The sequence below is a fragment of the Mustela erminea genome, chromosome 3, assembly GCF_009829155.1.
Source record: "Mustela erminea isolate mMusErm1 chromosome 3, mMusErm1.Pri, whole genome shotgun sequence".
Lineage (NCBI taxonomy): Eukaryota > Metazoa > Chordata > Mammalia > Carnivora > Mustelidae > Mustela > Mustela erminea.
The window spans coordinates 60,949,410-60,975,732 of NC_045616.1; the positions used below are offsets into that span (position 1 = coordinate 60,949,410).

A 26,323-nucleotide genomic window follows, 5' to 3' on the forward strand; every position below is an offset into this window, starting at 1 on the left:
TGAGAACTGCATTAACCTAAATACTTAGTTCTAGGAGCAACACACAAAGAACACTAGATTTTGTATCTACTGTTTCCACTACTTTCCACCGGGCTGGTCACCACTCAAAACCTCAAGTTTAGGGGTACCTGGGTGGCTCAGTTGGTTGAGGGTTGAGCATTTGCCTTGGGAATCCCAGGATCCAGGCCCACTTCGGGCTCCCCACTCAGTGGGGAGTCTTCTCCTCCCTCTGACCCACCCCCCTCTCATGCTCTCTCTCACTCTCAAATAAATAAATATTTCTTAAGAAACAAAAAACAAAAAACCCCTCAAGTTTACTTCCCATGAAACAAGAGTATTTGTTGCCCTGTCTCTCAGTGTTTTCCTAAGGATCAAATGAGAATTATGTAAATATGTAATAAAAATTAAAATTTATTTTTAAATATTTGTAGAAGTGTCATAGCTAACACACAACTCCAGAAGGGAATCTTGCTTCCTTAGTGTATCTTCAAAAATATTCCAGTATATACTGTGGTAGTATATGACACAAAAAATTGAGTACTATATACCATGGAAAGTAAAGAACCATGGTATAGTACTTAAAATAGTCCAAACACACATTTCCATCAAAGCTTACAGAATATAATTTCAAGAAATAATGCTTTTATAAATATAAGATGCCTGCTATGCCAGAATTATTTTAACTTTTTTAAAAATTAGGGGGAAAAAAAACAAAGAAATGAATTTTTGAAATTTTGATTCTTGTTGTGAGTTTAAAAAAAAAATCAATCTCTTAGTCTAACGTTTTCAATTAAACCATTTCCAATAAACCATCTGTGAACTGCCCATAGATCGGGGTCAGATACCCCTTTGGGAACCTCCTGAATTAATGGTCTAGTTTCACACTATTGAAATTGCACTCATCCTTCAAGGCCTATCTCTTTACTGCTGTCCTTTTTCTGCCTGATCTAGCTCTGGCTCTCCCTATTATGAGCACCTCTATAGCATGCTTTTTCTTTTGTAGGGCTTGTAGATATACATGTCTTATACGCCACATGACTTTGGTTCCTTAAAGGAAAAGGCTAATTTCCACTCACTACCATAAGACACAGTAACTTGCTGGGGCACCTGTTTGGCTCAGTCATAGAGCATGCAACTCTTGATCTTGGGGTAATTAGTTCAAGCTCCACACTGAGTGCAGAGCTTACTTTAAAAAAAAAAAAACAAGCAAAACAAACAAACAAACAAACATAGTGACTTGCAGTAGAAGCCACTATATAATTAATTACTTATCTGTTAGGGATTAAACAAATGGCCCCAAATTACCCTATTTATAAAGTTACCAAAGAAGTACAACACTGCTCTAGCTGGCTGTAACTGTGTTACAAAGTAAATTGCACATACAGGCTGTTTTAAAAGTGAACATACTAGGGAACTTTTAACAAATCCACTTACATCAATAGATAGATCATTCAGGCAGAAAATCAATCAAGGAACGAATGGCTTTAAGGACACATTAGGCTAGATGGACTGAATATACACAGAACACCTCATCAAGAACAGCAGAACACACATTCTCTTCAAGTATACATGGAACATTCTCCAGGCTTACATATTAAGCCATAAAACAAATCTCAATAAATTTAAGAAAACTGAAATCATATCAAGTATCTTTTCTGACTACAATGGTTTTAAACTAGAAATCAATTACAAAAACTAGGCAAAAACACAAATACACAAAGGCTAAACATGCTACCAAATCACCAATGTGTCAACAAAGAAATCAAAAAGGAAATTAAAAAAAATACATTCAGACAAATGAAAATGGAAACAAAGCAGTTCAAAATCTTTCAGACAAAGCAAAAGAAAACCTCAAAAAAAGTTTAAAGCTATTCAAGCCTACCTTAAGGAAACCAAAAAAGTCTCAAACCATTTAACCTTACACGTAAAGGCACTAAAAACCAACCAAGTAACAATGCCCAAAGTTAGTAGAACCAAGGAAATAATAAAGATTAGACTGGAAACAGACACAGTAGAGACAAAAACAAGATAAAAAATCTATGAAACCAAGAACTGATTCTTTGAAAAGATAAACAAAATTGATAAATCTTTACCAGACACATCAAGCAAAAAAGAGAGAGGACTCAAATAAATAAAATCAGAAACAGGGTGCCTGGGTAGCACAGTTAAGTGTCTGCCTTTGGCTCAGGTCATGATCCTGGGCTCTTGGGATCGAGTCCCATATGGGGCTCCCTGTTCAGCAGGGAGCCTGCTTCTCCCTCTCCCTCTGCTGCTCCCCCTGCTTATTCTCTTTCTCTCTCTGTCAAATAAATAAATAAAATCTTTAAAAAAAATAAAATACAGGGCGCCTGGGTGGCTCAGTGGGTAAAGCCGCTGCCTTTGGCTCAGGTCATGATCTCAGGGTCCTGGGATCGAGTCCTGCATCGGGCTCTCTGCTCAGCAGGAAGCCTGCTTCCTCCTCTCTCTCTCTCTCTGCCTGCCTCTCTGCCTACTTGTTCTCTCTCTCTGTCAAATAAATAAATAAATAATCTTTTTAAAAAAAAATAATAAAATAAAATACAAAAGAGGACAAATTATATCCAACACTACAGAAATAAAAGGGATTGTTAAGACTACTATGAAAAATTATACGCCAACGAACGGGACAACCTAGATGAAATGGATAAACTCCTAAAAACATACAAATCTTCCAAGACTAAATCAGGAAGAAATAGAAGATCTGAACAGACTGATTACTAGTAATGAAAATGAACCAATAATAAAAAACTCCCAACAAACAAAAGTTGAGGACCAGGTGGCTTCACAGATGAGTTCTATCAAACATTTAAGAAAGAGCTACTACTTAGTCTTCTCAAAAAGTCTGAAAAACTGAGGAGAAGGAATGCTTCCAAATTCATTTTATAAGGTCAGCATTACTCATTTGGTATCCAAAACCAAAGACATTACAAAAAAAAAAAAGAAAATTACAGGCCAATATTCCTGATGAACATAAAGGCAAAAATCCTCAAAAAAAAAAATTAGCAAACCAGATTCAGCAATACATTAAAAGGATCTTCACCATGACCATGTAAGATTTATTCCCAAGATCAAAGATGGTTCAGTATCTTCAAATCAATCAACAAGATACACCAGATTAACAAAATGAACGATAAAAATCATATGATTATCTCAACAGATGCAGAGAAATCACTTCACAAAATCCAACATCATTCATATTAAAAACTCTCAATAAAGTGGGTAAAGGGAGGGGCATACTTCAACATAATAAAGGCCATATAAGACAAATCTGCAGTTAACATCATACTCAGTGGTGAAAAAGTGAAAACTTTTCCTCTAAGATGAGTAACAATACAAGGATGTCCATTCCTGCCTTTTTTATTTCACACAGTAATGGAAGTCCCAGCCACAAAAATCAGGCAAGCAAAAGAAAAAAAAAAGGCATCCATTTTGTTACTATTCACAAATAACATGGTAATATATATAGAAAATTCTAAAGACTCCACCAAAAAACTGTTAGATTAAATGAATGCAATGAAGTTGCAAGACAGAAAATTAATATATGGAAATTTATACACTAATAATAAACTAGCAGAAAGAGAATTAAAAACATAATTCCATTTACTATTATACCAAAAGAGGAAAAAAAAAAAAAAACCCTAGAAATAAACTTAACCAAGGAGGTAAAAGACCCATATAATGAAAACAGTAAGACACTGAGGAAATGAACTGATGCTGATACAAACAAATGTAAAGACAGAACATGCTCAGGGACTTGAAGAATACTGTTAAAATGTCTAAACTATCCAAAGCAATTAAAAAACTCAATGCAATCCCTATCAGAATGCCAACAGTGTTTTTTACAGAATCAAAATAATCCTAACATTTATACAGAACCACAAAAGAACCCAAATAGCCAAAGCAAACTTGAGAAAGAAAGAAACTTGTGATACTGTAAGTATCACAATTCCAGATCCAAGCTCTACTACAAAGCTATGGTAATCAAAACAGTACAGTACTGGTGCAAAAAGAGACACATAGAATAATGGAACATCATACAGAGCCCAGAAATAAGCCCATTTTTATATGGTTACTTAATCTGTGACAGAGAAGGCAAGAATATATAGTGCAGAAAAGACAGTCTCTTCAATAAATGGTGTTGGTAAAACTGGACAGTCACATGCAAAAGAATGAAAGCGGACCACTTTCTTTCACCATATATAAAAATAAATTCAAAATGGATTAAACACATAATATAAGACTTGAAACCATAAAAGTCCTAAAGGAAAACACAGGTAAACTCTTGGACATTAATCTTAGTAATATTTTCTTGGATATGTCTCCTTGGGAAAGTGTAATAAAAACAAAAATAAACAAATGGGACTACATCAAACTAAAAAGCTTTTTCTCAGTGAAGGAAACCAACAAAATGAAAAGGCAGTATTTACTGAATGGGAGAAGATATGTGCAAATAAAACAAATGATAAGAGGCTAATATCCAAAATATACAAAGAATCAATACAACTCAAAAAAAAAAAATCAATTAAAAAAAATGGGCAGAAGAACCTGAATAGACATTTTCCCAAAGACAACAAATAGCCAACAGCTATATGAAAAGATGCTCAATAACACTAATCACCAAATACAAATCAAAACCACAATGAGATATCACCTCACACCAGTCACAAAGGCTATCCTCGAAAAGACGAGAAATAACAAGTGTTGACAAAAATGTGGGGGAAAGGGAACCTTGCTGAACTACTGGTGGGCATGTAAATTGGTACAGCAACTTTTGGAAAACAGTATAGAGATTCCTCAAAACACTAAGTCATTCCACTTCTGGTTATTTACCCAAGGAAAACAAAAACACTTATTGGGAAAGATTTATGAATGCCTGTCATTGCTGTTGTATTATTTACAAGAGCCAAGATATAGAAGAAATCTAAGTATCTGCTGACAAATGAATGGATAAAGACGTGGTATATATATACAATGCAATATTACTAAGCCAAAAGAATGAGATCTTGTCACTTTCAACAACATGGGTGGACCTAGAAGGTATTACACTAAGTGAAAGAACTCAGAAAGACAAATACCATATGATTTCACTTACATGCAGAATCTAAAAAAACAAAACAAAACAAATGAGAAGACAACAAAAAACCCAAAAGAGACTCAAATACAGAGTACAAAATGATGGTTGCTGGGGGTGGGGGGTGGGGAGTGGGAGGGGTGGTACAGAAGTGAAGGGATGGGAAAAATAGGCGAAAGGGATGAAGAGGTACTAACTTCCAATTACAAAATAAAGAAATCATAGGGATATAAAGGACAGCATAGGAAATAGTCAATAATATTGTATAACCTTTTATGGTAACAGATGGTAACTACTTATCATGGAAAGTATTTCATCATGTTTATTTTTATTTTTTTTCAAGAGAGAGAGAACATGTATGTGCATGTGAGCAGGGGGTGGGGCAGAAAGAGAGGGAGAGAATCTTAAGCAGGCATTACATGCAGCTCAGAGGCCAAAGTGGGGCTCAATCTCATAACCCTGAGATCACGACCTAAGCTGAACTCATGAGTCCAACACTTAACCACTTGAGCCACCCAGGAGCCCCCATAAGGTTTATAAATGTCAACTCACTATGTTGTATACCCGAAACTAATATAATATTGTATGTCAACTATAATTCAGTTAATAGAAAAATAAAAAGTATTTAGAACAGAAAAAATTTTAATGTCCTCAACAAAAATATTATTATGCTTATTTATTTTTAACTCCTTATTTATATTTCATTTCATTGATTTTAAGTCTCAATGTTGAGTGCTCTGCCTTTTTTAGGATTTAAATTTATATTAATACATACACATGATTTTATACAGATGATACAAAATATGAATACCTATCTCTGTAATAAATAAGTTTAGAAGACAGCATAAATCTATTTGTGGAAACCCTGAATCTATATGTAATCATTTGTACCATACTGAAGTGATTTCAGTTTTGGAAAAAAAAAATTTTTTTGAAAAATTAAAAGTGATCATACTATACTTCACACCTACTCAGATGGCTATTATCAGAAAAAATGGAAAATTACAAATACTGGCAAGGATGTGGAGAAATTAGTAAGTACACAATGCTTACAGGAATTTACAGCCACTGCAGAGAATAGTTTGGTAGTTACTCAAAAAACTAATTGCTGAATTACCATTTGACCACCAAGTAATTCCTCTTAAGTATAACCCAAAAGAATTTGAAGCAAAGAGATTAACATGGGTTCCCATGCACCAATATTCAGAGCAGCATTACTTACAATAGCCAAAAGGTGGGAACAACCCAAGTGCCCATCCACAGATTAATAAAAGCAATACAGTATATACATGTCATGGAATATTATTCAGCTATGAAAAGGGAAGGAAATACTGATACATACAACATGACAAATCCTGAAAACTTCATGTAAGTGAAATAATCCATATACAAAAGTAAAATAGTGAACAATTCCACTTATATGAAATATCTAGACTAGTCAGATTCATTGGGGCAGAAAGAAGATGAGAGCTTACCACGGGCTGGCTATAGGGGGAAATGGAGAGCAATTGTTGTATGACTGCAGAGCACTGCTTGGCATGATAAAAAAAAGTCTTAAATAATGGTTACAATTATTTATACATACAGAAATATGAATTTAATTAATGCCACTGAATTGAACATTTAAAAATGATTAAAATGGCAAATTTATATTATTTATATATATATATATAAATATAGCTACATTTTGAAAAACTAATATCAAAAACCATGAATTGTATGTTTTAAATGGGCAAATTACATAATATATGAATGATCACTGGACATGATTTGTTAAAAATTAACATATAAAGATTACTTAGATTAAATATCATATGTATATAGCATTATAAATATTAGCAGAGCCAACAAATTTGAACATACCTAAGTAAAGATGGTTTTCAATCATTTAGACATATCAATCTTGATTCAGGATCTATTAAGTACTTATAGAAAAGAATAACAAAATAAAAATAGGGGGCAACCAGAAAAAAGTGAATATACTAAGGATACCACTTGAGGACAGTATATAAACAACTTACTCAGAGTGCCAATTTTCTAGGGATTCAAAGGTATCACTGTATCTACTGTGTATCCCTTAGATGAAGATAACTAGTATGTGGACCTGCATTTTTTTTTTTTAAAGATTTTATTTATTTATTTGACAGAGAGAGAGAGAGATCACAAGTAGGCAGAGAGGCAGGCAGAGAGAGAGAGGAGGAAGCAGGCTCCGTGCCGAGCAGAGAGCCCGATATGGGACTCGATCCCAGGATCCTGAGATCATGACCCGAGCTGAAGGCAGCGGCTTAACCCACTGAGCCACCCAGGCGCCCGTGGACCTGCATTTTAATAGGCAGTGTGAATCATCTGAAATTAATTTGTAATCAGGAAAAATTATAGTGTTGGATGATTCAGAGAAAGACAGAGATAAAAGAAGTATACCTATTTGTGACTATAAAAAAAAGTGTAGTAAAATTATCAGCATTCTGTCCTAGATCCAAATAAAGCAGAAAGAAAGAAAGAAATGAAAAAGAAGAAAAGTAGAAAGAAAGAAAAGAGGGAGTGAACAATAGCAGTGCTTTCAAGGAAAGTGAAAGCATCACTTTTAATCTAAGAAGACTATTACTTAAATATAAGGTTATGTTTACAAAGCATTTACTAAAACACCAATTTAATGATCAATGAGACTTGTCATTATTCTGGACCAATACCTAAATTCTATAGTCTTACACAAAAGTATTTTCATAACGGGGGCACCTGGGTGGCTCAGTGGGTTGAAGCCTCTGCCTTTGGCTCAGGTCATGATCCCAGGATCCTGGGATAGAGCCCCGCATCGGGATCTCTGCTCAGCAGTGAGCCTGCCTCCCCCCTTCTCTCTGCTTGCCTCTCTGCCTACTTCTGATCTCAGTCTGTCAAATAAATAAATAAAATCTTTAAAAAAAAAAAAAGTATTTTCATAAGGGACAGATTGCCATTAAAAAAATTTTTGAAGCACTTAGGGAAACTTGTGTGTGTGTGTGTTTTTAAGATTTTATTTATTTGAGAGAGTAAGAGAGACAGAGAGAGAGCATGAGCAGGAGGAGTGGGAGAAGGAGAAGCAGACTCCCGGTTGAGCAGGGAGCCCCATGTGGGGTTCAATCCCAGGACTCCAGGATCATGATCTGAGCCGAAAGCAGACACTTAACTGACTGAGCCACCAGGCACCCTGGTAAACTTGTTTTTTTTAAGTACAATAAGTTTTTTCTTTTTTTGTTTTTGAAAGATTTTATTTATTGGGACAGAGTGACACAGAGAGAGAGAGAGAGAGAGAGAGAACACAAGAGCGGATAGGGAAAGAGGCAAAAGGAGAAGCAGACTTTGAGCTGAGCAGGGACCCAAGCTGAAGGCAAATGCTTAACCGACTGAGCCACTCAGGCACCCCGAAGTAAGTTTTTTCTAAAATTCTTTTGAAATGCTTTAAAAAACACTGTTAGTAATTACTTTGTTAATGTGAACACAAATGTCTATGAACAGTTTCTTAAATTTCATCAGAAAAATTATTCAAAAGTAAGTCCCCAAAGGAATACAAATTATGTATCATCTATTTATCTCTTCCATACTAAGTTATTTTGGCTCTTATATACCAATTAAAAGAAGGAAATTTCTGGATTCCCCGCTATGACCCATTGAAAATACCTACCCCTTAGTCCAAAACTATTACTTAATTCTATTTGGTTACTAAAGAAAGAAGACCTTTTTAAAAAATAAGTAACTTCTAGAAACAATCAAAATGAAAGTTAAAGAAATCTGTGAAAGGTAAGAGGTGAACTGTTCCCTTATCTGTGAAGAGACAGATATTCTTACATTTCAATTTTTTCAAATGTCAACTATAAAATGACACTAGGAGGAAACAAAGATACCATAGCACTCATACTGGGGACTTCAATGCTTTCTTACTCCAATTATGCAAGGCCAAATCAGAATGCCAAAAGAATTCTCAAAATTGTATTCATTATAAATTGAAATAAATATGTAAACACCAAGCATGTTTAGCTGAGGCTGGAGACACAGAATAGTCTAACAAAATGCATCAATTCTAGAGTCAAATCCTGTGCATTGGGAACTTTTGGAGGGCATTAACTGTTTATGAAGAGCCTGACCCCTAGTGGCTAGCAACTATGGCTACATACACACAGAAGAAACAGCCAGTACTTTTTCAGCGGTTTGTCTGGTGTTTTTACTGGATCTCAATTTCAATCAAAAGTAAGAGAAATCAGGGCACCTGGGTGGCTCGGTCAGTTAAGTGTCTGCCTTCAGCTCAAGTCATGACCCTAGGGTCCGGGATCGAGCCCCATTTCAGGATCCCTGCTCAGCGGGGAGCTGCTTCTTCCTCTGACTATGCCACTCCCCATGCTTGTGCTCCCATTCTCTCTCAAATAAATAAATAAAATCCTTTTTAAAAAAAAAGAGAGAGAGAAATACTTGCCACTGCAAGTATGAAATCTGAGCTCAAATTATATTTTAGCTTATTATATTATCCCCATTTATTGTACTTCATAAAGTCATATAGAAAATCATCTCATCTAAATTTCTATTTCATTAGAATATGAGATTCAGAGAAGTTCAGGGACTTGTACTGCACTGACTGACAGTGAACATATATAAAAGGAGTTAATTGGTAATGTCTTCAACAACGAGGTTAGAAAAAAAAACAGTCAACCAAAAAAAAGAGTATGCTGCACAATTCCCATACTAATACATTTATTTAGGAAGCAGTCATATTTGTTTTGAATGCCTGACATTCAATCAGCACAGCTCTAAAACTCTTCCTTTCATGGGTTGGATCTTATAGAATTGCGTACCTGGGGGAAAAGCATACCATAAGAGACTTAAGAGTGCTGCACATAGCAGCCAGTTACACAGCAGCAGGAGAATAAACACTGTCTCCACACTCTGACTGTATTAATCATCTGTGCCACGCACGCCTCCATCGCCCACCAGTTAAAAGTCCCTCCACATTCTTTCCTCAGCAGATCTGCAGTGTGTTCTACCCTCACCTCACTACCACACCCACTTTCCAGGCTTCATTTACATCAAGAAGTCATTACTTCCCAAGTCCAGAAATTAGCCTAAAGCTCTTTCCTTTGCTCCCAACTCATGTATCTTCTCTCCCTCTCCATATACATATCTGGAGATATATATATAATATATGCTTACATATATAATATTTATGTACATAGGTATGTATGTATCTAGGCTCCATTCCCAATGGGACCTTGAATTCACAACTCTAAGAGTTTTGTGCTCTAGCAAATGACCCAGCCCGGTGCCCTGATGCCTATATTCTTCTTCCTGAATGACTCACCATCTAAAAAGCTCTGTGTAATCCTTGAGTTTTCCCTCAACCTCCAATCCTAGGCCCAGGTCCAATCAATCACTACCTGCTCATTTTCCCTTGACTATAGTGACTTCACACTGCCACTTCATTACTCACCAGCTTCCTACCTTGTCTCCCAGGCTTCATTTCTCCAAGTACCACATCCCTGCCCCACAAATGCCAAGTCTATTTGAGAACACACTTTCTAAAGTTCAAATTGACCAATTCAATTACTTTCCTCTTTAAACCTCCTCTTTGGCTCACCACCACTCTAGAGAAAGTCCAACTTCTTAATAAGCTTTCCCAGTTTACAAGACTCTACAGAATGTAACTTATGGGCACAGCTCCTCTTTCCCTGTCCTCCACAAGCAACACCCTACATTTCTCCCCACCCAACTCACGTGCCAGGTTTATCTCCCATCTATTCTGAGCTATTTTTAATTCCCCCAATATACAACATTATTTCCTGCAACTACATAAGAAAACAGTATTCCTGCTACCTGGTATCTACTTATCCACTCCCTTCCTTTACTTAAATAACTCTTGTTCATCATGCTATCTCAGCTAAGATAGTATTTTTAAAAACCTCAGGGGCGCCTGGGTGGCTCAGTCAGTTAGGCATCTGCCTTCAGCTTGGGTCAATGATCCCAGGGCCCTGGGATCCAGCCCCGTGGCAGGCTCCCTGCTCAGCAGGAAGCCTGCTTCTCTCTCTCTCTGTCTGCCTCTTTCTTTCTCTCTCATAAATAAATAAAACCTTTAAAAAAAAAAAAAAAAAAAACCTCACTACTAAAAAGATCAGCAAACTCAGGTGTCTCTCCTCTATGATCCCTATACTTATCCCTATAAATAACTACTAAATCAATGAACTGTGCTACCTAGCCACTTGTTTCTCTTTCAGGCCAAAATGTGAGTTCCTTGAGCTCATATATAATACAGTACTTGACACATAACACATGCTCGTAAATGGTTAAGAAGTGAATGGAATCTGCAACATATCACAAAACCCTCCACTGTACTCTGAACTTATTACATTTCTAGTTTAATAAAGCACCCCCCAATGATACATATGGACTAATTAAAGAAATGTTCAAAGAGATGTTGCCATGGTCACGTTTCTCTGGCTGGCTATAGTCTACGGATCAAACACTAACCTATATGTTGCTGTAAAGGTATTTTGTGCACGTGATTATTAATCAGATGACTTTAAGAAAATGAGAGTGTTCTGAGTTATCTGGGTAGGCCTGATCCAATCAGTTGAAAGGCTTTAAGAACAGAACTGAGGTTTCTCTGAAGAAGACGGGATCCCACCTTGGACTGGACTTCAGCTTCTACTTGAGATTTTCAAACCCTGCCTGACTGCCTGTCTGATGGATTTTAGACTGACCAAGCAAGCTCTCACAACCACATAAGCCAATTTCTTTCAATAAATCTCTTCATTCTGTTTCTCTGATACAACACCGATTGACACAAGCATCTACTAAATAAAAGTAGACACTCAACCAGATCCTGCAATAAACTGATAAAGGGCTCAAGAAGACCAGAAAAAAAAAAAAAAAAACAACAGTTAATTTTAATTGAGAAAGCCCTTTGCTCTGGAATCTATGTTCCTTGTCTCACTCAATCCTCACCCCAGCACTATGGACATGATTATTATTTCCATTCCTTCCTTCATTCAACAAATACTTTGAATGCTTATCACATGCCTATTCCTGTCGGTCACTGTTCTAGATGTAGGAAATATAACCTCAAAGAAAACAGACTAGGTCTCTGCTCTCATGGAGCTTAGAGGACAGGTGATGGCACTGAACCTGAGTGGCTACAGAAGACTGCCTCAACTCACGAAGCACTAAGTCAAGGCACCAGAATTTCAACCTGAGTGTATGGTTCCAAAGCTCTTGCTCTTCTAATTCCAATGCTAAAAGACATCTTCACCCAGAGGAATTTTAACAAGTTGGTACCCAGAATGTAAGGTATATAAAGTGGCTTGTGTCCAGATGCTTCAATGAGTAATGCCTACAGTATGTTGCCCAAGAAAACAGATGATGACCTAGCACACAAAATTTAAGTCCTATAGACATGGGTAATGAGAAAGATTCTGTGAAAGACGTATGAAGATTTGAGCTATATCTTGAAAGAACACTCGTAGGTCTTCAACTGGCAAAGAAGATGAAGCAACCCAGGAGTCAAGAGGCCCAGCAGGAACAAAAACAGGGACAAAGGAACATAGGTGATATATATAAAGAAACTTAGAAATAGTTTGGCTACAGGAGAAAGTCTGGATCCAGGAGCAGTAAAAGGTCACTAGTAGCCTACTTCCCAAAACCACCAAAATCCCATTCCCAATCCAGTCCACTTCAAAAATCTTCAGAGTGGGGCGCCTGGGTGGCTCAGTGGGTTAAAGCCTCTGCCTTCAGCTCAGGTCATGATCCCAGGGTCCTGGAATCGAGCCCCACGTTGGGCTCTCTGCTCCGCAGGGAACCTGCTTCCTCCCCTTTCTCTCTGCCTGCCTCTTTGCCTACTTGTGATCTCTCTCTGTCAAATAAATAAATAAAATCTTCAAAAAAAAATCTTCAGAGTACTGGGTTTGGGGTTTTTTATATTAACACAGCAACTACAAACAAAATGGACTGAAGGAAGTTGGGAGTGTGAGTGATTTACAAAACAATTCTGGGCTAGCTGAAGCTGGGAATGGAAGGGAAGAAAAAGATGAAAAAGATTCTAAGAAATTATCTAGGAAAGTGACTTAAAAATTAACGAAAACACTGACAAAAGCAGTCAAAGTGCTGAAATAAGTTTAAGTGGAATAATCAGAAAATACTTAGTATCACCAAATTCATAGTAGGTACTTAACAAATGTTCCTTTTTCAAAAACAGCTTCCCTGAGATAAAATTTGCACAATAAACTATTTACCCTTTTGAAGTGTAGAATTCAATGGGGTTTAGTATTTATTTATAGTGTTGTGAATATATCATCTATAAATCTAATTTTAGAAATTTTCATCACCACAAACAGAAATTTCCTAACCATCAGCAACCTTCTCTGCCCTAACCCTAACTGAAGGCAACCAACAATCTACTTTCTAGTTCTAGAGACTTGCCTGTTTGGGACACTTTGTATAAATGAAATTATATAATCTGTGGTCTTAATAAATATTTCTTGACCTAAACACTCACCAGACCAAGCAAGTAAATTTTTATGCAAAGCATTACGTCTTCCAACTCCAAGATTCTAGGTCACCCATGACAGAGAAGAGAAGGAACTTAAAACTTGGAGAAATTAAAATCTCCAAGGAAAAAGATTATATAGCACAAAGAGCAGAGACCTGATTTCATTTAAGAAGACCTGTACACAGGAGTTGGACAAAGAAATGAAGAAGAAAGAACAGCCTCAAAGGCAGGAGAATCGGAACACAGGTACAAAGACTGAGGAAGAGGAGCCACCTGTAGTGTAGAAGACTGCAGAGTTGAAGGAAAAAGGTAACTGTAAAAAGGCTACAGAATTTAGTAACTTTGGGAAGCTGAGTTTCTATAGTACATGTGTGCAGTTCAGAAAAGAAGTAATAGCTTTTGAGAGAAAATGAGTAACAAAATACGGACAGAAAGAACACAATGTAGTCTTCAGAGTTTTGAGAAGATAAAAGGAAGATGCACAAGTGAAATGTTTCAAGAGCGCAAAGTGTTCTTAAATATAAGGTACAGTCAGTTACTTCTAAGTATTCCTTGTACATATTCTCAAGTTACCAGACAGTAAAAAATAAAGAAAAACCTGTTCTAAGGAATTATCTTCTTTAAAGTGAAACCCACCAAAAGGTCTTTATCATCTTAAAACACAGAGGTTATCCCCATGGTTTTTGCATCACGTAGAATCTACATTTGAACACACGCAAAATATCAAAAATATCTATCTGAGACACAATTAAACTGTATATAAACAGGGGTGCCTGGGTGGCTCAGTGGGTTAAAGCCTCTGCCTTCGGCTCAGGTTATGATCTCAGAGGCCTGGGATCGAGCCCCACATAGGGCTCTCTGCTCAGCAGGGCACCTGTTTCCTCCTCTCTCTGTGCCTGCCTCTCTGCCTACTTGTGATCTCTGTCAAATAAATAAATAAAATATTTTAAAAAAAAACTTTATATAAACAAATGAAACCATTGATTTCTCTCTCACCCTATGTATTTATTTTTTTAAGGCTATGGAAACAGCCATGGAAATCTTATACAGAGAAATACAGCTAAGATAACTGGGCAGTCACTAAAAACAAATTCATGTTATAATTCAGCCCAAATCTGTCATCAGCTTATAGTCATAATAACATGTCTTTCAATTTTAAATACAAACAAAACACACATTCCACACAAATTTACTTTTATGTATTAATCAGGCTAATATGCTTTATATTCAAAAAAAGAAATTAGAAAAATTTTTTAACTCCAAAAATTTTTAAGTGAGGTTGACTATCAAAAAAAACCTTGAGCTAATAGGATTTATGAATATTTCCTTTTCACAGGAAGTTAAAAATGTGATGAAGTTTTCTTTATGCTTAACTTACAATTGTAAAAGGCAATCCTCAGAGAGCACAGTTGCTCAAGAACAACAGAACAGCTTGAGGTTACACTGAATTAAGAGCAAAATGGGAAGATGGGAACTGAATGTGATTAAGTATTAAAATTTATAGATGTAAAATTCACTTACCTTTTTAAACATAACTAGTGAAATGACCGCTGATGCTGTGAAAAGTGCTGCTATGATTATCATCATAATTCCAACAGGAATACTTTGGTTGAGACCAGTAAGGGATGAAATCCAACCACTAAGAAGTAATTACCAAAAAAAAAAAAAAAAAAAAAAAGAAAAATTGTGATTAGACAAGTAAGTGAATGACTGCTTTAAAAAAAAAAAAATAGTAACCAATACATTTTCAGCACTTATAAGCCCGGCAATATTCAAGTTATTCATATTTATATTTACTCACTTAATTTTCACAACTCCATAAGATAGATGCTGTTTTCAATCTTTATTTTGCAGATGAGCACCTGAGTCAGAGATACTCACTAACTTGCTCAAAGTCACACAGCTAATAAATGGCATAGTCTGAATTCAAATCCAACACTAAATACCAGAGCCTTAAGTGTGTACCGCCAGATTTTACTTTTTTTTAAGCAAATGTGCTCACTATTACTTTCAGTTCTTTTTAAATTCTGTTTAATTACGAAAGAAAATATTTGCAAGCTGTATACCCAACCAACAATTAGCATCCAGAATATATGAAGAACTTTCAAAGCTCAACGGTTAGAAAAAAAAAAATTCCATTAGAAAATGGACAAAAGGGCGCCTGGGTGGCTCAGTGGGTTAAGCCGCTGCCTTCGGCTCAGGTCATGATCTCAGAGTCCTGGGATCGAGTCCCACATCGGGCTCTCTGCTGAGCAGAGAGCCTGCTTCCCTCTCTCTCTCTCTGGCTGCCTCTCGGTCTACTTGTGATTTCTCTCTGTCAAATTAAAAAAAAAAAAAAAGAAATGTGTTGCTTAGTTTTAAAAAAAAAAAAAAAAGAAAATGGACAAAAGACATGAATATATGTTTCATCAAGGGGATATAAAGAGGCAAATAATCACAAGAAAAGAAGTTCAACATTATGAGTCATTGGAGAAATACAACTTAAAAACTTCAGTGAGCTATCACTACACATCTATCAGAATGGCTAAATTTTTAAAAATGGTAACACCAGTCCTGGTCAGGATGTGGAGACTGAGTCACTCATAAATTGTTGGTGGGGATATAACCTGGCAGGGTCATTCTGAAAAACAGTTTGTTAGTTTCTTAAAAAGGATTACATGCGCAACTTCCATATGAACCAACAATTATACTCTTGGGTATTTATCACAGAGAAGTGAAAATGGATGTTCACACAAAATTTGTTCACAAATGTTTACAGAGGCTTTATTTATAATAGCCTAAAATTAGAAACAGTCCAGAGTCCTTCAAATGGTGAATGATTAAACAAACTGTGGTACATCTACAGTTTTACTCAGGAATAAAAATGAACAAACTATTGATACACACAACCGAGATGAATCTCTGGAGAACTACACCAAGCAAAAAAAGACAAAAATTACATACCCTAGGATTCCATTTCTATAACACTCTTGAAATGACAAAATAATAGAAATGATGAACAGATTAAGTGACTGCTGGGTTAAGAAGTAAATAAGGACAGGAGGAAGTGAATGTGCTATAAAAGGGCAACATGGGAGATTCTCTGGTGATGAAAAGGTTCTTTATCTTTGCTCTACGAATGTCAAGATCCTGGTTTTGACATTACACCACGGTTTTGCAAGATGTTACCAACAGGAAAAACTGGGTAAACAGTATTATTTCTTGTAACTATGTGAACCTGCAATTATCTCAAAATAAACAAAATTTTTTAAATTTTTTTAAAAATCTGCTGAATCCTATGTGGTCTAGGTATCTTAAAACATGTCATCCTAAATGCCCTCTCACTAGCAGTCTCCTTTGCTTTGAAGCCACTACACAATGTTATGCTCAATTTTAACACATTTTTCTAAATTTGAGCTAAAAAGCAAAAGAAATTACTTCAATTTCATAAAAATAAAAAAACTGGTTCTGTTAACATAGGCAGTATATTTTTTAATTAAACATTTAAAACATTTCCTTTCCCTCATATGCCAAAGACTAAATACACTATTTGAAATGAGAATGTATTTTTTTAGAACTAATTTAAAGTATCCATATAAATTCTCTGCATGTACGCATGACCATTAGAGGATCCACAAAGCTACCTATAGTCTGACTGCCATTCTCCACTCTGATTCAGAACTAGCACACAAAATTTAAGTCCTCTACACTCTAGTTACATCCTTAAATTTTTGTAAACACTGCAGCAAAGTTGCCTCATACATGCTTTTGCTTATAAGAATTCAACTGTATGCAACTCAATTAAAATCGAAAAGAAGAGGGTTAATTTCAGAGATGTGTATTCTTCACCCACCATTTCATTCAAGGAATGTTTGCTCCAAAGTGTATGAAGAGAGATACCAATCTGCCATTATCTCCTAACCTGAGTCTAAATAATTTAGTTTCAGTTTCTGAGTGTCTCCCACAGAGTGAACATTGCACTGATCACATTTTCCAAAGATATGTGTCCATGTGCATGTGTGTATTTGTGTGTGTATGGAAATATATGTCACAATACCTAAATAGTGCTTTACACATAATAGATACCTTTTTTCTTAAGTCCTAGAAGTTCTTTTCTCTCCCTTTCACAATCCTTGGCCCAGCTATTTGACTGTTCCTCAGTATTCTTTTTACTCTTCCTCTTAGTGCCTGTTACATACACATTTCATTTAAACTAGATACAATATGCTATTTTTAAAGATGACAACATAATTTTCAGAATGGTTTGCCCAAAGGTTATGCCTTTGACATTTTTTAAATTGCATTTTTTACCATTTTCACATTTGTTTACTTTTGCTGATCTGGCTTTTCTATGTCAACTATTTTTAGGAAGCCAAAATTACGTAGAGATACTAGATAAACAGATTAAAACTAAAGTAATTAAAGTAAATGACTTACCAGTTGCCCCAATTGTGAAATCCTGCAGCTTGGAGTACATGAACAGCAAACTGACAAATATAGACGAAGAAGAATACAAAGAATCTGAATGAACTGTCACTCCTTTAAAAAAAAAAAAAAAGGAAGGGGAAAAGAGAAGAGTAGTGTCATTTTTCTCAGTAACTTTATATTACATGAAGAAAGACATTCAAACACTGAGAAATAACAGTATTTTTAAAAATACCACTGGCAACTATTTAAGGCTATCAAGATAATGTATGTGATCCCTTTTTCCAAATACTCAATAATATTTTAACTCATTTTTTTGTCCTTTCACATTTCAACTATATCACAAATACCTTGGCAAAAAAGTTTTTGTTTTCTTCTAAATTATTAAACAGTTTTGTTGAGTTTAATTAACATACAATAAACTGCAACTATTTAAATACACAATTTGATAAGGTTTGACATATATATATATATACACTCATGCATCTATTTCAATCAAAATATTAAGTCTCCTTGTCCACCTTGATAATCCCTCCCTTTTTATCCCACCCGCTGCTTTCTGTCACTATAGTTTTCATAGTTTAGAATTCTAAATAAATGAGATCATACAGTATATACTTTCCTGTCTGCCTTCTTTCACTCAGCAAAATTATTTTGAGATTTGCTCGTTTTCTTGCAACATATCAAGAGTTTCATTCCTTTTCACTGAGTAGTAATTTACTGTACAGATACACCACAGCCTGTCAATTCATTCACCTATAGATAGACTGTTAGGTCATTTGTAGTTTTTTTACTATTTTTTTTAAGATTTTATTTATTTATTTGACAGACAGAGATCACAAGTAGGCAGAGAGGCAGGCAGGCAGAGAGAGATGAAGAAGCAGGCTCCCTGCTGAGCGGAGAGCCCTACGCGGGACTCAATCCCAGGACCCTGGGATCATGACCTGAGCCAAAGGCAGAGGCTTTAAACCACTGAGCCACCCAGGCACCCCTAGTTTTTTTTACTATTACAAATAAAGGTGCTATTAACATTCATGTATAAGTCTTACCATGAACATAAATTTCTTTTTCTCTTGGGTAACTAAAAGTAGAATGGCTACATCACATGATAGGTATACATTTAACTTTTTTTAAGAAACTGCCAAACTTTTCCAATGGAGTTATTCTATTTTATAGTCCCAGTGGCACTGTAGGAGTATGCCAGTTCCTCCACATCTCACCAACACTTGGTATGGTCAGTCCTTTAAGTTGTAACCATTCTAGTAGGTATATACTACTATCTCATTTGATTTGAATTTACATTATCTTAATAGCTAACGTTGAGCACTTTTTCATTGCCTTTTGCCATCCATCATCTGTGGTGAACTGTTAAAAATCTTTTAAAATCTTTTCCCAATGTTTTAACTGTTTTTTTCTCTTATTGTTAGGTTTTGTGCGCTTGCATGTATCAGTCCTTTATCAGATATATGTTTGGCAGGATTTTTCTCCCAGTCTCCAGCTTATCCTTTCATTCTTTGCAAAATGTCTTTTAAATAGCAAAAGTTTTGCCTTTTTATGAACTCCGATTTGTGAATTTGTTCTTTTATGGATCTTGATTTATCTGAGAAATCATTGACAAAGCAGAGAACACAAAGATTCTTTTTCATGTTTTTTAATAGTTTTATACTTTCAGTTTTGCATTTAAATCAATGTTCCTTTCTGAGTTAATTTTTTAAAATATAGTATGAAGTATGGATTAAAGTTTATTTCTCATTTATACAGCATCATTTCTTTAAAAGACTGTCCATTCTGCACATTACCACTGCATCTTTTTAAAAAATCAGTAATCTGTATATGGGTGGATTTATTTCTGGATACTCTCTTCCGTCCCATTGTTCTACCTGTCTACCTATATGTCAGTATCACACTATTATAATTACTGGGGTTTTCTATTAAGTCTTCAAATTAAGTAATGTTAGCTCTCCAAATTTTTTGTCCTTTTTCAAAGTTGTTTTGGTTATTCTAGGCTTTTACATTTCTATATGCCTTCTAGAATCATCTTATTTGATTCTATAAAAACAACCTGCTGGGATTTTTATTGGAAATGCATTGCATTTACAGATCCATTTTGAGAGAATTCATATCACAGTAACATCAAGTCTTCTCAACTATTAACAAGGTCTATTTCTCCATTTATATTTTCTATACAAATGGCCAAATGACCTGCAAATAGACAGTGTTACTTTTTCCTTTTTAGGCTAGGTGCCTTTTCTTTTTCTTTTTCTTTTTTTTTTTTTTTCTTGCCTCTTTATATTGGAGAGAACTTCCATTACAATGAAGTGTTGAGAATGAACACCCTTATCTTGCTCTTGATCTTAGGTAGAAAGACTCAGTCTTCACTATTCAGTATTGTGTTAGCTGTTACAGTTTTTCATAGATGCTCTTTATCAAGTTTAGAAAGTGCTCTCCTTTTTTAAAGATGTATTTATTTATTTTAGAGAAAGGGAGAAAGACCACACACGGGGGGAGGGGCAGAAGGACAGAAGTAGAGGGAGAAAGAGTATCAAGCAGACTGCATGCTGAGTGCAAAGCCCACACGGGACTTGATCCCACAATGTGAGATCAGGACCTCAGCCAAAACCAAGAGTTGGACACTTAACCAACTGTGCCACCCAGGTGCTGCTAAAGTTCTCTTTTTTCTAAGTTTACTGAGTATTTTCATTATGAGTGATTGAGTGTTGTATTTTGTCAAATGTTTCTTCTACATTAAGATAATCATATGGTTTTTCTCTTTTAATTTATAATATGGTGAATTATGCTAATTAATTTTTAGATGTTAAAAATTGAATTCCTGGAAAAGCTCTACCCACTTGATTATAACATGGTATCCTTTTAACAAACTATTGCATTTTGATTTATTTGGCAAGATTTTCAACCACTCCAAATTTATTCCATTTTCTTTTCATTGCAGTGACCATTCCAACCCCAAAACACATTTTTCAAGGCCCTTTAACATTTCAACTTTCTCCAGACTCAAAACTGTTTTCTTTCCCAGAGATAAAAACAGAAGCCATAGAAATAAACCTCAACTTTCTTCTCCATATAATGACTTTCCAAATTTATATATACTGCCAAACTTCCTTATGGTTTATCTGTGAGGAGGCAGTATCACTCATTTCAAAATTAACACTGGCATAAAAATCTTCAGTCCATCATCTCCAGTTCCTCTGGAACACTCTCCTTAAGTAGTTACTTAACTTCTCCCTTAACATGTGTCTTCAGTTCTTCCACTAAGATCTTCTCAGTGTATAAACACGGTTCTCATCTTCCACTAGCCCTCCTTTAACCGTATCTCCCGTGCTAGACTTCCGCCTACTTCATCTCCCTCCTTCCCACCAATAAGAAGTCTTGATTTCCTCTACTTCCCTCTTCTCATTCACTTCTCAACCCACTGTAACTTAGCCTTTCCTCACCTATTCCTCCAGAGGTACTTCAAAGTCACAGGCAGTCTATGAATTTCCAAACCAAATTTCTCAAGTCTGTCTTTATAGTGTGTTTGTGTATGTGGGTATTTTTTTTTTTTTAAAGGAACCTCACACTAAAGATCTTCCTTAAACACTCTTTGACCTTGGCTTCTATAATATTATTCACTTCTACTTCTATTTGTTCTCTAATCTATATTACCTCTCAGTCTCTTATTTCAAGATCCACCTTTATGTCATATTGTAAAACTGTCAGGAAGTCTTGTATCCTCTAATGTCTGACCCACCAAAACAGGATGAAATCCAAATAATGTAACCCAGCATACATATATCTTCGTAACAGAAACTGGAAGAACATGCTTTGCTATCCCAATGCGTTTATTTACACTATGTCTAAAATGCCCAGTACAGTCCTCTTTTCTGCCTGGAAAACATGTACTCAGCTTTCAAGATGAGTTGCTAAGTCTACCCCACACTAAAATAGAGGACAATTTAGCTCTACCCCTCAAGAGTAGAATCCACAATTATTATTTGGAATTCTGTGTTAAGATTTGTCCTTTCAGCTCCATCTGTTTATTCATCATTTGTTTCTATCAGTATAGACTCGTGGATATTTATTTTATTCTTTAGGTTAAAATTAAACACTACCATTATTTCAGTTTTTGCCTTTTAGAATCTATTTGCTTAAGCATTTGATCTCTGCTCATTTTGTATTCTCCTTCCTTTAGAATCACCCATTTCTCCAAAGTGCAAGACGGCAGACTTAAATAGTTCATGAATAATGTTTTCTATATGAGATTTAAATCAAATGGTTCCACCTTTCACAGTAATTTATCAGTAATATATTACACCAAAGTTGGTATTACTTACTGACCATAAAACTTAGAAAACTTCACCAACAAAATACAAACAAGCAACAAAAAGTTCACAATATAAAATTCTATTTTTATTAATACCAAATAGAAATCCCATGTATGCTTCATTTCTCCAGGCTAATACATGGCAAACAAATACCATTTTTAATAAATCAATTTCTTTACTCTTTTCAAATAGGTACTCCTGAAATATATTTCCCTATCCTTTTAGTAGAAAAAGATTCTAACTTATAATTTTCTTGTTCTTAAGTTTTTACATCATTACCTGTGTACCAAGAAACCATATTATCAAATGGTTAAAATTATATATGGAATATATACTCTGAAATAAAAGCTTCCTACATAATGTCTAAAGGCTTCACAACAGTGATTTCAGTTCCCTAAGAAGGCTCTTTCTTGGTTCCAAACTCACAGATAAATTCTAGAAACTACAACTGCCTAATAACCACCTCTGGTTAAGAAATCTATTAGAAAATACAGAATATGTTTTCAAGTCCAATGAAAAAAGTCCTACTAAAAAGCAAATATTTCTAAAATACTGCTTTCAGATACAAACTGAAGAATGTTAAAACTGGTTCACCTTTCTCTTTTATACATACAGTTAGCACATATAAAAGTAAAGTTAGCATTCTAAATTGATCAAATAAAACCCCAAAGTCTTTGAAACCCATTTAGTCTACTTCTACTTTTCGAACAGACTAGATACCTTTCTCAATATATCTTGTTTGTTTTATGTGATTAACCAATTCTTCTGTTTGTGGACAAGGAGACAGTAAAATTCATGTCATTGTACACCTACCAAGTAAATATGATTATTTTAAGACACTTCATATTTCCCTGAGATATAAACTCCATACACCAGCAATTAGTTAACTACCTAAACTCTTACCTCCAAGAACACACAAATCTTCTATATAACCTATCCAAATTATTACAAATGCAATATTAGTCAAACTCAATTTTTAAAAAGTTGCTTCATTTTTAAAAAAAGATTTATTTAAGAGAAAGAAAGGGAAAGTAAGAGAAAGTGAGAATAGGGGGAGGGGAAGAGGGGGGAGTGAGGGAAAGAGAGAGAAAGAATCCCAAGTAGACTCCCCACTGAGCAGAGAGCCTGATGCAATATGGGTCTCAATCCCACAACCCTGATACCACAATCTGAGCTGAAATCAAAAGGTCAACCCACTGAGCCACCCAGGTGCCCCAGGTTGCCTCATTTTTAACTAAACAAGCAGTCACTGAAAATATAACGCTTTATATCAAAGTGACATTTAAACATGTGAGTCTATCCTGTGAAAATAATTTTACAATACAGGGTTACATTCCCAGCCAAAAACCTAAAAATTATTAAAAATTCATATTCAAAAAATTGAGCTAATCACAGTTTTAAAGCCAATATTAAGTATAAATAACTTCCCCTATACAGAAGAAAGGAAAACTCTATAAAGTGTAAATTAACAAATTTGACCAATACAATTATCAGATGAATACCAAGTTCTTTTGAGATGATTGAGGGAAAAGTCAGGTAAGGCTGCCAGAAGACACCCAGGTGGAGGGCTGTAAAGGGACAGAGCCAAAATGAGAAGCCCAGGAGAAAAAAACATCATCAGGGGTGTAGAAGGACTTCTATTGGCACCCAGAACCAAAAGCAGTAGGTCTTATATAATACGAAAGATTAGGAAATAAACTGTTCAAATAACCCAGCTTGTATAGAGCTATTTTAAGCCAAAGAAGAAAAAGTACAAATACACTTGAAAAAACTGCTATCAACTGATTTAAGCTAAGCACTTTTAAATTATAATCTAATTCAGTTTACAATAAACTATTTATGGTATTGTGAATATGTTTTTATAATAAGCTCACCTACAGAATCTATTTCCTCATCAGAATCAAATAATAAAAGCTTTCTACTACTTGCCATCCTAGCTCTTCCAGATCAAAGTCTACTAGAAAACTGCATCTCAAATAAGCCAGTTGGTTTTGGCTTAATGTCTTCAAATAATACACTGCCAAGTTACAACATACCTTTTTTTTTTTTTTTTAAATAAGTATTTATTTGAGAGAGAAAAAGAGAGTGAGCAAGCACACAAGCAGAGGAGGGGCAGAGGGACAGAAGAGAATCCCAAGCAGATTTCCCCTCGAGTGTAGAGCCCAACCATAAGGCTCAATCCCACAACCCATGAGATCACAACCTGGACCGAAATCAAGAGCCAGATGCTCAACCAACGAGCCACCCATGGTCCCCAGAGAGTGAGAATCTTAAGCAGGCTCCACACCCAGTGCAGAGCCCCACACAAGACTCAGTTTCAAACCTTGCAATCCCAACCTAGGGATCATGACCTGAGCCAAAATCAGGAGTCAGATACTTAGCCAACTGAGCCACCCAGGTGCCCTGTTACAACACCTTAAAACAAAAAAAATTCACCCCTAAATTTTCATAATAAATTCTCAGAAAATAGATTTATATGATATTAAAAGTTTATCTCACATTACCTATCAGTATCAGAGATATTAATTACAACTACAGTTTGGGGAACCAGAGAAGAAAAGGTATTTCATCATTTCAAAAGAGCAAACAAAAATTTTACATTTGTAAAACATATAAAGGAGCTCCCATGATAAGGGAGGACAGCACAACTTAACTAAAATACTAAACATTTTACGTTCGGTAACTTGGCATAGGAGGTAAGAGCATGTAGCTTTATAGACAGACTTGGGTTTGAATCCAAAAGCCTCCCACTAAAAGTTGTGTAACCTCAAGCAAAATCTAAGCCTAAATCTGAGATTTTCTATTTACAAAATGGGATTAACAGTGGAATCTACTTTTACATGGATGAAATGGATGTAAAGGGCTTAGCAGGGAATGTACAGGCACATAGTAAGTAATCAATCAATAAATGTCTTGTTGGTACCTCTACTTCATTAGTACAATACTACACTAAAACGGTTTTGTTCACAGAATATTCTTCTCATACAAGTGATATCTGGCCTTTGACAAGATCCCGGGCATTTCTGGGTCACGACTGGTAACTTCATTACTACTAAGAAAACAAAGTAATATGTAAAATTCTTACAAACATAAAGACATTGCAATAAAAAGCAACCTACAAATTACAGCTATTTCCCTTGTCTTAGTTACTTTGGGATGCAACCCCATCTTCTTTCTAATAATTTTGTGCTGAAATCAATTGTTTCTCCAAGGACAGGTGTTATACAGATAAGCTAAAGGAAACAGCACAAACCCATCCAAGTTGTGCATAAAATTTTGCATATGTGTATTTTCCTTTAAAAAGAGGACTCAAAAATTTTAGATTCATAATGGAGTCTGTAACATAAAAACCATTAAAAGCCACTCACTAGATTAGTCTAAATGAAAAAGCATAAAAATGGGATGAAAGTCTAGACCCCCTAGACTTTTGTCTTCCTCCCATCTATGCTATGCCAAAAGCAGAGGCGCATAATAAAAGGTTCACATGTAATGAAATTTCAAACCTAGACCTGGCTTCAAGGTCTATATCCTCTACACTTAACGTTCTATCCTCTACATTTAACTGACTCTGTATTTTGTAATAATAGCTAACATTTATTGAACATTATGTGTCAGTGACCATAGCAAACACATGCATTATCCATTTAATGTTTACAATACCCGCTGTGAGGAAGCAATACTATTGACTCCATTTTACTGACGAATAAACAGATTTAGAGAGGTTAAGTGATCCAAATGCAGAGCTGGTAACAGAAATGCTGAGACTCATCTGTGTAACTTGTGAAGCTAATGTTTTTAACCATGGGATAAATCTATCCCTAGGCTATTATTTCAGTTCCATTTTGCACAAGAAAGCCAATTATCTATCAATAGGATACCACTCTCTAAATTAACTTCAAATCCTCCATGTAGTGTTTTCTATATAAGGGGAGATTATAAATTTTCTTTCCATTTGTAATAATTTAGGTTCTTTACAATACTCCCTTTTAAGAAGAGTTGGGGGGT

General features: G+C 35.4%; 1 protein-coding gene across 1 annotated transcript in view; it reads right to left on the minus strand.

Moving 5' to 3' along the window:
• The window catches only part of SCAMP1 (secretory carrier membrane protein 1), a 120,493-nt gene that overhangs the window by 6,733 nt on the left and 87,437 nt on the right, over nt 1-26,323 (minus strand). Inside the window, exons 7-8 of the mRNA XM_032334871.1 lie at nt 18,009-18,110; nt 15,114-15,231 (exon numbers count right to left, since the gene is read on the minus strand). Of these exons, the coding sequence (XP_032190762.1) occupies nt 15,114-15,231; nt 18,009-18,110 (220 nt within the window). The remainder of the gene's footprint in view (nt 1-15,113; nt 15,232-18,008; nt 18,111-26,323) is intronic.